Source organism: Mesoplodon mirus (assembly GCF_964341445.2).
Source record: "Mesoplodon mirus genome assembly, chromosome: 17".
NCBI classification, from domain to species: domain Eukaryota; kingdom Metazoa; phylum Chordata; class Mammalia; order Artiodactyla; family Ziphiidae; genus Mesoplodon; species Mesoplodon mirus.
The window spans coordinates 8,887,811-8,900,748 of NC_138993.1; the positions used below are offsets into that span (position 1 = coordinate 8,887,811).

The 12,938-nt window shown below is 36.2% G+C and overlaps 1 protein-coding gene across 5 annotated transcripts in view; it reads left to right on the plus strand.

Annotated features, from left to right (window-relative positions):
- Positions 1 to 12,938, plus strand: part of BRCA2 (BRCA2 DNA repair associated) — a 54,637-nt gene that overhangs the window by 26,969 nt on the left and 14,730 nt on the right. For 4 of the 5 annotated variants that reach the window (XM_082602096.1, XM_082602097.1, XM_082602098.1 and 1 more), the window contains 8 exons: positions 3,701 to 4,107; positions 4,580 to 4,761; positions 5,519 to 5,706; positions 7,354 to 7,524; positions 8,018 to 8,372; positions 10,073 to 10,228; positions 10,332 to 10,476; positions 12,514 to 12,635. In XM_082602096.1, the coding sequence (XP_082458222.1) occupies positions 3,701 to 4,107; positions 4,580 to 4,761; positions 5,519 to 5,706; positions 7,354 to 7,524; positions 8,018 to 8,372; positions 10,073 to 10,228; positions 10,332 to 10,476; positions 12,514 to 12,635 (1,726 nt within the window). The remainder of the gene's footprint in view (positions 1 to 3,700; positions 4,108 to 4,579; positions 4,762 to 5,518; positions 5,707 to 7,353; positions 7,525 to 8,017; positions 8,373 to 10,072; positions 10,229 to 10,331; positions 10,477 to 12,513; positions 12,636 to 12,938) is intronic. The other variant, XM_082602099.1, reaches the window with a different exon arrangement.

Genomic DNA, 12,938 nt, shown 5'->3' on the forward strand with positions numbered 1-12,938 from the left:
GAAACAGGAATTCAACATAGGAGAAAGGTAAAGGGAATCATCAGGATTATACAGAAGGGGGAGATCCTGGAATTACAGCTGTGTGGCTAAACCTAGACAGGTACCCAGACCATTTTGGTAGAATAAAGCCCTGGGAGAGTTTGCCTACCAGAAAAAGATTAAAGCAGGACCTGAAGTATTTTAATGTATTAAGAAACTTCTTGGTAAAGATGGTGAATTGAGCATACTCACCTAGTTTAATTGCCTCTCAAATTTTTACCAAAACAACCGTGAAGGAATTCATACACACACACACACACACACACACACACACACACACACACACACACACACACACACACACACACACACACACACACACACGTACCCTCGCCAAAGACAGGGAGAATGGGAGAGGAGAGACCACAGTGACTACATTGTTCAAAGCATACATACAGGAGAAAACTGATTTGAAAGTGGTAGTGGGGAGAGGAGAGAACCAACCATTTTACACTAAAGAAACCTCAGAAGCTCAGGAACTGGTGAATCTTCAGAATTGGGTGGTGAGCGACTTCCCTGGTGGCACAGTGGTTAAGAACCCGCCTGCCAGTGCAGGGGACATGGGTTTGAGCCCTGGTCTGGGAAGATCCCACATGGCGTGGAACAGCTATGCCCATGCGCCACAACTACCAAGCCTGCACTCTAGAGCCCGCAAGCCACAACTACTGAAGCCTGTGCGCCTAGAGCCCATGCTCCGCAACAATAGAAGTCACTACAATGAGAAGCCTGTGCACCGCAATGAAGAGTAGCCCCTGCTCGCCACAACTAGAGAAAGCCCGCTCACAGCAACGAAGACCCAACACAACCAAAAATAAATAAATTAAGAAAAAAAAGAAAGAAAAAAGAATTGGGTGGTGAAGGACCCAAGATAAGGGTATATAGGTTGAAAATCTATTTAAGATGCAGTCAAATCCCCTCCTTCACTCCATGAAGCTGGGCACTACCTCTTATGCACTCTAACAAAAGACTAGAGGTTAACCGTCCAGGGAGGGTACAATACAGGGTTTCTTTACTGAACACACTAGGCACAGTGGAAGGCAGGAGTAATATACTGAAGGCAAGGGGATCAGGTTAATGTGTGCACACTGAATGTTGGGGGGCTCTCCTCCCCAGGTCTTCTTCCCCCACTCAGCTTCCAGAATGCTGGTAGCTAAGTTTTCACTATTGGAAGCTTCCAGTTAATCTACAGTGTTGCTTACAATCAGTAATGGTGTACCAAAGGCTTCCAAACAGCTCTGTGATCCCTGATGCTTAAATATGAACAGACAACCAAAGATTACTGAACATCACAAAAACCAAAAATGAAATAACCAAAAATCAAACTAAGGAAAATAACTTAGAAGAAACACTATTCAAGGAGCAGAATGAAAAGAGAATTATATGTATAAAGCTGAGAGTTTGGGGCTTCCCTGGTGGCGCAGTGGTTGAGAATCTGCCTGCCAGTACAGGGGACACGGGTTCGAGCCCTGGTCTGGGGGGATCCCACATGCCGCGGAGCAACTGGGTCCGTGAGCCACGACTACTGAGCCCGCGCGTCTGGAGCCTGTGCTCCACAATGGGAGGGGCCGTGATAGTGAGAGGCCCACGCGCCGCGATGAGGAGTGGCCTCTGCTCGCTGCAACTGGAGAAAGCCCTCACACAGAAACAAGACCCAACACAGCCAAAAATAAATAAATTAATTAAAAAAAAAAAAAAAAACAGAGTTTGGGTGTGAATGAATGATAGGTACATAGAAAAGTAGCAGAGTTTAAAAAAATAATAACCCAATGGAAAGCAAAAGTTGTAAAGATAGGAAGTACAATGAGAATGTACTACATATTAATACCACATATACTTTTTACTAATATAACACATTCAGCTGTAAAAAGTATTTAGTCATAATATAAATGTGAAATATTAACAGAATCGAATACATAACTTGGGAAGATGAGGAAAGGAGAGAGAGTGTTTGGTAAAGTGGAAGTGGTCTTGTGGGAGCTAAATCTTCATTCTCCATGGTGGCTTTTCAATAGAAAAAAGCCCAGAAGAAGCAGTTACTGAGGTGTCACTTATAGATAATGGATGTGAATATCACAGAAGCATCTCAAATTGTAGACAGCAGTTGTAAAATCTTTCCTAATGGTAAATTTTTAAGCCCAAAGATATGGTTTAAATTGCATTAATGTTATCTTTTCAAAAATAACTACTTGTGGCATTGTTGAAAAAGTCATCGAACTGTATTCTGGAATATATTTTTCAATAGGCTACTAATATACATGTTTTGAATGTAGAAATCCAGGTAATTTTTAAAATTTTCATTTTCAAAAACAGGTTGTAATATTAAAAATAAAGGAAATGCTTACTTGTCTACATATTACCTTAATTTTCTCATATGATGGGAAAATAGTTTTATGCATTTAACAAACAGGTATTAAGCACCTTTTCGAAGTATCTAATTTATACTGTGTTGATAGATGAAAAGGTATGTAAGTCCAAGTCAGATTGCTTGTCTTGGAGCCAGGCATGAAAAGAATTATTGTGCTATAAATACTAAAATGAATATAATAAAGTGATGTGAGAGCATAGAAAAATTGGCAGCTTAATTATGTGACAAAAGCTTAATAGGAAAAGTACTTTAGATGGAATGTAAAGAATGCTGGTTAAAGAGGGCATTCCAAATCTGGAAACAGTAAGAAGTTGTGTGACTTTCATCATGGGATTTGGCAGGCTGGGGGTGGGGTGAGGACTGGGAGGAAACACAAAGAAATGGAGAGAGTGGGACCAAAAAGGAAGCCTCCTGTATGTCATTACTTTTTTTTTTTTTTTTTTGCGGTACGCGGGCCTCTCACTGTTGTGGCCTCACCCGTTGCGGAGCACAGGCTCCGGACGCGCAGGCTCAGCGGCCATGGCTCTCGGGCCCAGCCGCTCCGCAGCATGTGGGATCTTCCCAGACCAGGGCACGAACCCCTGTCCCCTGCATCGGCAGGCGGACTCTCAACTGCTGCGCCACCAGGGAAGCCCCTGTATGTCATTTCTGACAAGTCGAAACCTGGATAGGTGATAGTTTGTCTTTGGAAGTTTGAGACGCGATGTAACCAGATTTGTGTTTTAGAAACAGACCAGAGAGAAAATGTTGCAAGGAGATTAGTAAGGAAGTAAAGGCCTTAGTTTAGTTAGTACATGTGGTAGAGAGCAGAGAGTGAGTGGAAGACAGATTCAAGATTTGGCCAAAGAGTCATTAACTGAGAGTGGCAAAATATCTCCATGTGGATTCAAATAGAAGTCTTGATCATAACTTGCAAAGCAAACGCCTCATTTTTACAATATTCTTCATATTTAAACACATTGGAGTGAAAAATCAGTGAAAATAAGTTTTGGAGTACACAGGTTTATTCATTCCTGTGCACTTGATCTCATCTAGGTCTATTCAAGGAAACCAGTCCAGCCATTTTTAGGTGGAAAAGTCAAAGGCTGGGAGTCAGTGTGTGAGAGATAGTTACAGACTTGGAGAGTGTGGTATTGTTTTGGAGGGCAACCATGATGAAATGCAGAATGGTTACGAGAATAGGATTGCCATGTAGCAATTGAGGGTCTACGAAAAAAAATACATATTCCAAAACATTTATATATATGTACATTTACTGGTAAATAATCAAGCTTAAATATTTTCTCCCCATTGTAGCACAAGTACGGAAAGGCGAGAAATGCAGAATCCAAATTTCACTGCATCTGGTCAAGAATTTCTATCTAAATCTCATTTTTCTGAACACCTGACTTTGGAAAAGTCTTCAAGCAGTTTATCAGTTTCAGGGCAGCCACTTTGTAAGGTTCCTGCCCCAAGAAATGAAAAAAGGAGACACTCGATAACTACAGGCAAACCAATGAAAATCTTTGTCCCACCTTTTAAAACTAAATCGCATGTTCACGGAGATGAACAGTGTGTTAACAGGAATACTAATTTCGAGGAAGACAAACAAAAACAAAAAAACATAGACGAACATGGCTCTGGTGATCGTGAAAATAATGTTAATGACAGTGAAATTCATCAAACAACTATGCTTTTCACAAAGGGTGAAGAAGAACCTTTAGGTATTGTGTGAAAATTTGTGTTGACGTATTTTTGCCTTTCAGATATATATTTCTTATATTAAATAACACCTTGAGGATTTTCCCCCTTTTATGATGATTACTAATTTCAAAACCTTTTGTACTGCTTTAGATTTTTCTGTCCAAAGATTAAGTTTAAATTACTCTAATGTTTTCTTTCAAAGGTAGCTAATTGTAGACATTCTTCTTCTTAAAAAAAAAGCTATTAGACATGCAGTCTAGGACAGCTATTATTGGATTATGATTTTTATCAGGCTACTAATTTTCTTCCAAATTCGAAATAAAAATAATCTATTTCTGTTCTTTTAGAAACGTTTATCAAGTAGAAACTTTTTTTCATCCCTTAAGATTTAAACTTAGAGCAAATTGATATATATCATTTTATAAAACAAGGGTTGTGCTTTTAAATTTTATATTCAATTTTACTTTTTGTTAATTATTTATTCTTTAATAGATTTAATTACAAATCTTCAGACTGCCAGAGATATACAGGATATGCGAATTAAAAAGAAACAAAGGCAACGTATTTTTCCACAGCCAGGCAGTCTGTATCTTGCAAAAACATCCACTATGCCTAGAATCTCTCTGAAAGTAGCAGTAGAAGGCCGAGTCCCCGCTGCATGTTCTCATAAACAGGTATGCTTTTGTCTATAATGCTAATTAATAGCTTTTATAGCAATGTGTAACTTTATTTCATTAACTGGCATCTTCAAATTGTTTAAAGAAAACAAATTGATGCAGAAATGCATGAGTAAAATCATCTTGCTTCCTAATCAGCCTGCAGTGACAGCCTCCTTCTCCTCTGCTGCCTTATCCTACTAAAGTGATCAGTGCTTCAAAATTACAATTTCTCTTTCGCCTTCAAAATGTATTCATTTTATTACTATAAGTTCTATCAGCTGGGTGTTAAAGTAGTCTCATTGAATTTAAAGTGTGAATGACTCATAACCCTGAACCTGCTAAGATCCATTTACATTTTTAAAAGGATTCTTATTAAGCCAGTAGTACTATCTAGTTGGAATTTTGGGCAATGGAGAGGTGAGAGTCTGGGCCTCTTCAAGAGTTTTTTAACTTAAGAGGTTTTCTTAAACATTAAATTACTTTTTTATCCCCACAATGACTTCCTATGGCAGATGTAGCAGGAGGCATGTACACAAGGGGAATGGGAAAGGTGCAGCAGACTCTTGAATGTATAGGTCATTAATATTATGTAAAAATTTTTTAGCTTCTAGTAAGTAAGTTACATATTTTTATAGTGAATATTTTCATATTTAAATGAAAAACTTTGGGTAGATTCAGTTTGGGTGTGTTATAATTTTTTTTTCTGTGAAACATTCTTTTGTTTGATGTTTCTTACTCATTATCAAATTTTTCTATCATTTATTTTGTGCAGCTATATAGGTACGGTGTTTCTAAACATTGTGTAAAAATTAACAGCAAAAATGCAGAGTCTTTTCAGTTTCACACTCAGGATTATTTTGGTAAGGAAAGTTTATGGGCTGGAAAGGGAATACAGTTGGCTGATGGTGGATGGCTCATACCCTCCAATGATGGAAAGGCTGGAAAAGAAGAATTTTATAGGTACTCTGCAAAAAGAAATTTTGTATTAACTAACTTTTATATGTTCCATCATCTCTCTCTTCCTCACAAGTCCCTTTTTATCTTTCCTTATCTCTCCTGAACTTAAAAATTTGGCTAGAAATCAAAAGTTTATACATTGAATCATTTTAAGTACATGTGGTTCACTTGATATTCTGTTGAAATCTTTTGAAAAGTGAATTTTGGTTTGTCAGGATTTAGTGAATTGGTTTTTCTTAAATTAGGACATTATTCTTATAGCTTTTACAAAATAAAGACTGATAAGAAAAGTTAAGTGTGAGTTGGCCTTATCATAAACCCACACACATGTGTGTATACTTGTGTGGATATTCTCTTTCATTGTGTATTTCAGTAAATATAAAATATAAAAAATAAAGTTAAACAGAAATACTTAAATATCAGTAACACCAAGTGACTAGAAAACTCCAGTGCCCTAAAAAATCAACAGTTTAGGAACTATATATCCTCTTAGGATTCTAGTGTTTATACAAACATAATTTTAAATGTTTGCTATCAGGGAAGTATTACCTCATGCCAATGACAAGAGATAGGAAACCTTTCTCCTGTGCCCTTATTTTTGAGATCTCGGTATATCTTTCTAAAGTTTATAGTTTTGAGAAAAGTGGTAAAATATTTTTTCCTTAAATTTTTGTTACGTTTTTGGAGTATTTTAAAACATGAATGTTATTTACATCTTGGTACTTGTCCCACATAACAAATATCAGCTGTTGATTCTAGTTGGAAAAGTAACAGCTGTATCACTTAATTGTATAAGGTAGACTGCATAGTGTAGAGGTTGAGTGATTACTCTGTAATCAGGTGGGCATGGTTCAAACTGCGTGTTGAGGCTCAAGCTGTGTTTTTGATCATTCAACAAATATTTATTGAGCACCTACTATGTGTCCGATACTATCTTGGGTACTAGGGATAGCAAAACAAAAAAATCTCTGCCCTAATAAATCATATATTCTAGTTTGGGACAGGGAAAGAAAATTTTAAAAGGGAATAAGTAAATGGTATAGTATATTAAAAAGTGATAAATACTTTGAAGATAAAGCTGGAAAAAGGGGTTAAGAGAGAGTTAGGTGAGGAGAGGTACAATTTTTAAAATAGAGTAAGAAGGCAATGTGTAAGGGTACTGATGCTGGTGGTTGGTAGATGGGAGGGTGGAAGTTTGTGGAAGTTCTCTTTTAATTACTTCTGTTTATGTAGTGCTGAGAGTGAGAATAGGAAAGGAGGAGGAGTTGTAGATTTGAGCAGAAAGGGCTCAAGTTGTAGATTTGAGCAGATATCAAGAAGAGAACCAGGACTAGAGAAGGAAGTTCTTAGGTGATTTCTAAAAACAATCTCTTTAATAAGAAATATATAATCTAAAATATAATTATTTTACAGTAAGGATCTCATTTTCCAGTTGAAATAATTGTATTGACTAACATGTTAAGTGAAATTTTTATTAGCATATTTTGATACGTGTCATTTTCTAAAATTATAATATTTATTATGTTAACTCATAAAAACTTATTGAATGATCTTGTACAATTTAGTTTTTGTGCAAAGAATAGTCGGGGTTATTGAATTCAATATCATCTTACCTGGTTTTTATTACTTCTTCTACCTTTATTTGTTCAGAGCTCTGTGTGACACCCCAGGTGTGGATCCAAAACTTATTTCTAGAGTTTGGGTCTATAATCATTATAGATGGATTATATGGAAACTGGCAGCTATGGAATTTGCCTTTCCTAAAGAATTTGCTAATAGATGCCTAAGCCCAGAAAGGGTACTTCTTCAACTCAAATACAGGCAAGTTTAAAGCGCTATATTATGTAATCATATATTGTATGGGTCAGACTTCTGTGCTGTCTGTGACTTGCACATCAGAGCCAGTTGTTGGTGACAGCTGCCATCCCACACTGCTGTTCAGTTGTATAGCGCAGTTCTCGTCACCCTCCAGCCCCCACTTAAGAGCAATCACACATTCATACACCCTATGCTTCCCTCTTCTCCCACCCTCTCCTTAACCTCTTGGCACATGAGAAGAATATGAATTACTAATTTGATCCGCTCTTCAGGGATTGCTAGTAAAGCATTTTTGCATTTTGGGGGTTTTAATATTTAATTCGTATTTTAGCAGTATAAAACTTAATATATTACCAGCTACCAAATTTTAAATTCTCTTCAGTCTCAGTATTCAATAAAGATATTTAATTTTTATTCTCAATTATTCGGTGACTTTTTTTACAATGAAGTTCTAGACCCACAATTTCTAAAATAATTCTTTTTTTTTTCCTTTTAGGTATGATATGGAAATTGATAGAAGCAGAAGATCAGCTATAAAGAAGATAATGGAAAGGGATGACACAGCTGCAAAAACACTTGTTCTCTGTGTTTCTGAAATAATTTCATTAAGCACAAATATATCTGAAACTTCTAGCAGTAAAACTAATAGTATGGATACCACCAAAGTGGCCGTTGTCGAACTTACAGATGGATGGTATGCTATTAAGGCCCAGGTGGATCCTCCCCTCTTGGCTCTCTTAAAGAACAGTAGACTAACTGTGGGTCAGAAGATCATAATTCACGGAGCAGAGCTGGTGGGCTCTCCTGATGCCTGTGCGCCTCTTGAAGCCCCAGAATCTCTTATGTTAAAGGTAAATTAAAAATCAGTCACTGATTCAGTTAAATTCTAGAGAGAGTTTACATTTAAATTTTTTAATTTACTTATGCCTATTAAGGATGCTTCATTTCTTGAAAATGTACTGATACTGTTATTAGTTTAAGTGGCATATTTCTCAGATAGTTAAATATTTGTGTTTTTGGAAAGCCAGAGATATTTACTGAGCTAAAATAATGCAGTTGCAGTTAAAGAGCAGGAGTAAATTTGCACCGGATGTTTCATTTTGGTACCTATAGCCCTCACGTTGTTCTCATAGTATTGCTCTGCTTCCACGGTGATTACTTGGCCAAATCTCTGTTCCAGTATGATTAGAACATTAGATTTCAGTGATTCTTGGATATAGAAGACTAAAGTACACCTTTCATCTCTATGTAGATTTAAACCTAGATAACAGGACTTTGTCATGTTGAATAGTCTGTAATATTGCTATCAGAAATGACTGCTAATGTTGCACATTCAGATTCACTTTTGGGGTAACCTTGTAAAGAATTTACTTCTGTTGTATTCTGGATCACTGTAATTCAGGAAAGCATTTTAATAAATCAATCATTTTTAAGTTAAAGAGATGAGTTGTCATTAACTTGGGTTGCTTTTAGTCAAGCTGAAACAGGCTTTTTTATGTTGCTTGGAATATCAAAGTTGCACTGGCTTTCAATTTTTGTTTTGTTTTTATCAAATCAGTATATGTGCATAATTTCAAAACTCAAGTAAAATAAGGTATATAGCACCCCCTCCACAAAAGCAGTCACTGATGCAACCCTGCCTAACCCCCCTTCATGCTCCCCAAAGGCAGCCACTTCCAATCCCTTTGGCTGTTTCTTTTGCTGATACTGTTAGGTCTTCTTTTCACCTTCAGTTTAGACATTAACTGTTAGCTTCCTGCTATGAAAGATGAGGAGTGAAGTCAGTATTCAATGTTTATATTATAATGACTATGAAAAATATTTTTTGCAACTCAGCATACAGTACACCATGATTACATTTCCTTTCTTTACAACTTACTGCTTTCCCTGGAGTTATTAACTGTCTTGTCTTTTTTGTTTTTCTTAATTTTCTTTATCCTTATTACCAACTCATTCCCACACAGGAGCCATATAAAAATTGTCTATGTTAAAATACCTTTATCAGTTCCATTTCTTTTTCTTGGAGATTCCTTGGATCTCTCCATGTTCCTGCTCAGTTCTGAAGTGGTTATCTTCTATGTATGCTGCACAGTTATTCTTGAAATTATTTTCACCTCTTTCTGTGTTAGAAGCCCTATACTCTGGATTCCATACCTTTCTAGATGTATTCCCTAGCTTTAAGGGCACACAACCGCCAGAGGCTTCTTGAGAAAGGAAACATGCTGGGTTTTTTTTATACTTTTACAAGGTTGGCTGAATATAGAATTTGAGGTTGAAATATTATAATTCCTTCAGAATTTTGAAGACATTTCCTCTATTACCTTCTTGCTTCTGGTATAGTTTCTGTTAAGTTCAGTGCTGGTCTTATTCCCAGTCCTTTACTATGTGATCTGTTCTTAAGACGTTTTTAAGATTGTCTCCATCATTCTGAAATTTCACAATGAGGTGATTTGGTGTCAGCCGTAAAAGAAGGAAAATTATTATAAAATCTGAAATAGAATTGAATATAGGTATATATTTAACTTATAAATCGATTTATTAATTTGTCCAGATTTCTGCTAACAGCACTCGGCCTGCTTGCTGGTATGCCAAACTCGGATTCTTTTCCAATCCTAGACCTTTTCCTCTTCCCTTGTCATCACTTTTCAGCGATGGAGGAAATGTTGGTTGTATTGATATAATTATTCAAAGAGCATACCCTATACAGGTATGATATATTCTTGAAACTTACTCTGTATTTCTTTCTTTAGAGACAATTAATTTGAATGATTGCTCCCTACCCTGTATTTCTGTTTGACACATTATTACAGTGGATGGAGAAGACATCATCTGGATTATACATATTTCGCAATGAAAGAGAAGAAGAAAAGGAAGCAACAAAATATGCAGAAGCCCAACAAAAGAAACTGGAAGTCCTATTCACTAAAATTCAAGCAGAATTTGAAGAGCATGAAGGTAAAATGAGTTGTACTTACAAGATCTTTTTTTCAGAGTTTTAGAGGCTTCTAACTGGGTGAATTGTCTTTATTTTGAGTAATAGATTTTTTTTTCTAATTCAGAATTTGGATTTTTTCTGATTTGAAAAAATAGATATTACATAGGTAAAAAGATAAGCATTGAATTGGCCCCAAAACATCTTTATTCAACATAGTGAGCTTTTTTAGATCCTCACAAATTGTCTTAGGCAATTAAACATTACATACCTACAGCACTTTTCAGAAGTCTTAATTAAACTGGCCCATAAGCTTTAGTACTAAAGTATTTGTAGCATCGATTTTTGGTATTAGAGGAAAAAAAGCAACAAGGGAAAGAGCTATCAAATTATTCTCCTCAAGCCGTTTGTCATTCTCTTTCCTCTGTGTCCTTATCTACATTATAGAACTTGCATCTTTGCTGTTGTAGTTGTTGATCTTTATGTTTTTATACCTGGAACTAGAGCTTATTTTCCCTGTGGCATCAATTTGAATAATAAAAATCATAAGTGTTTTATGCTTAAAGGACCTGAAATTTTACTTTTTTTATCTACCTTTTTTTATTGCAGAAAATTTTATGTTCTGCATTTCTTCATGATTTTTTTAAATTTAATTTTATTTTTTATACAGCAGGTCCTTATTAGTCATCAGTTTTATACACATCAGTGTATACATGTCAATCCCAATCTCCCGATTCATCACACCACCACCACCACCCCGTCGCTTTCCCCCCTTGGTGTCCATACGTTTTTTCTCTACATCTGTGTCTCAATTTCTACCCTGCAAACCGGTTCATCTGTACCATTTTTCTAGGTTCCACATATATGCGTTAATATACGATATTTGTTTTTCTCTTTCTGACTTGCTTCACTCTGTATGACAGTCTCTAGATCCATCCACGTCTCTACAAATGACCCAATTTCGTTCCTTTTTATGGCTGAGTAATATTCCATTGTATATATGTGCCACATCTTCTTTATCCATTCATCTGTCGATGGGCATTTAGGTTGCTTCCATGACCTGGCTATTGTAAATAGTACTGCAGTGAACATTGGGGTGCATGTGTCTTTTTGAATTATGGTTTTCTCTGGGTATATGCCCAGTAATGGGATTGCTGGGTTGCATGGTAGTTCTATTTTTAGTTTTTTAAGGAACCTCCATACTGTTCTCCATAGTGGCTATATGAGTTTACATTCCCACCAACAGTGCAAGAGGGTTCCCTTTTCTCCACACCCTCTCCAGCATTTGTTGTTTATAGATATTCTGATGATGCCCATTCTAACTGGTGTGAGGTGATACCTCATTGTGGTTTTTGATCTGCATTTCTCTAATTATTAGTGACGTTGAGCAGCTTTTCATGTGCTTCTTGGCCATCTGTATGTCTTCTTTGGAGAAATGTCTATTTAGGTCTTCTGCCCAGTTTTTGATTGGGTTGTTTATTTTTTTAATATTGAGCTGCATGAGCTGTTTATATATTTTGGAGATTAATCCTTTGTCCATTGATTTGTTTGCAAATATTTTCTCCCATTCTGAGGGTTGTCTTTTCGTCTTGATTGTAGTTTCCTTTGTTTTGCAAAAGGTTTTAAGTTTCATTAGGTCCCATTTGTTTCTATTTCCATTACTCTAGGAGGTGGATCTCATGATTTTCTTTATTGTTTAACTTCATGTTCTAAATAAATCTGCAGGAAAATGGGACTCAATATTTGATTTGCTTAAAATTATCACTATCTCTTAATTAAGTGAATCATGAAATCATTTACTTACATGAAATCACTTTCATGTAAATCATGTAAATTTCATGTAAATTATGAAATTTACAAATTGCTCTAATGAAGTAAACTCTTTGTATGAGAACTTATTAAACCATGAATAGACTAGTTTCAGATTTTCCTGGAGAACTTTTAGCAGATAAGGGGTTTATTTTTAACCTTCCTTCTTTGGGTGTTTTTTTTGTTGAGTTCTCTAGTTTTCAGTGTTCTTAAATTTATAGTTTAGCTAATTAGTGTTGCTTTTTTCCTAGAAAATATAACAGAACGATGTATACCATCACGTGCACTAACAAGACAGCAAGTCCGTGCTCTGCAAGATGGTGCAGAACTTTATGAAGCTGTGAAGGATTCACCAGACCCAAGTTACCTTGAGGTGAGAGAGTAAGCTGGCCTACAGTGAGGCTAATCTTCATCCTTCAAGGTGGAAAGCTATAGTCACTCATCTGGCCATTACAGGAAGCACTGTGTTGAAATGCTGTGTTTCTTCAAGGGATGTGTACCTCAGTGATGGGGTCCTCAGTGATGTACCAAACCAGGGTGCTACATTTCTACTTCTGTACCAAATAGAGGAGGAGAGGGTTAAATAATTTATATATTAAATATGGTTTAAAATGCAGGCAAAACTTGCTTATTTTTAAGGTAAAACAAGTACCTTCAGAGCACTGTCTCAGTTTCC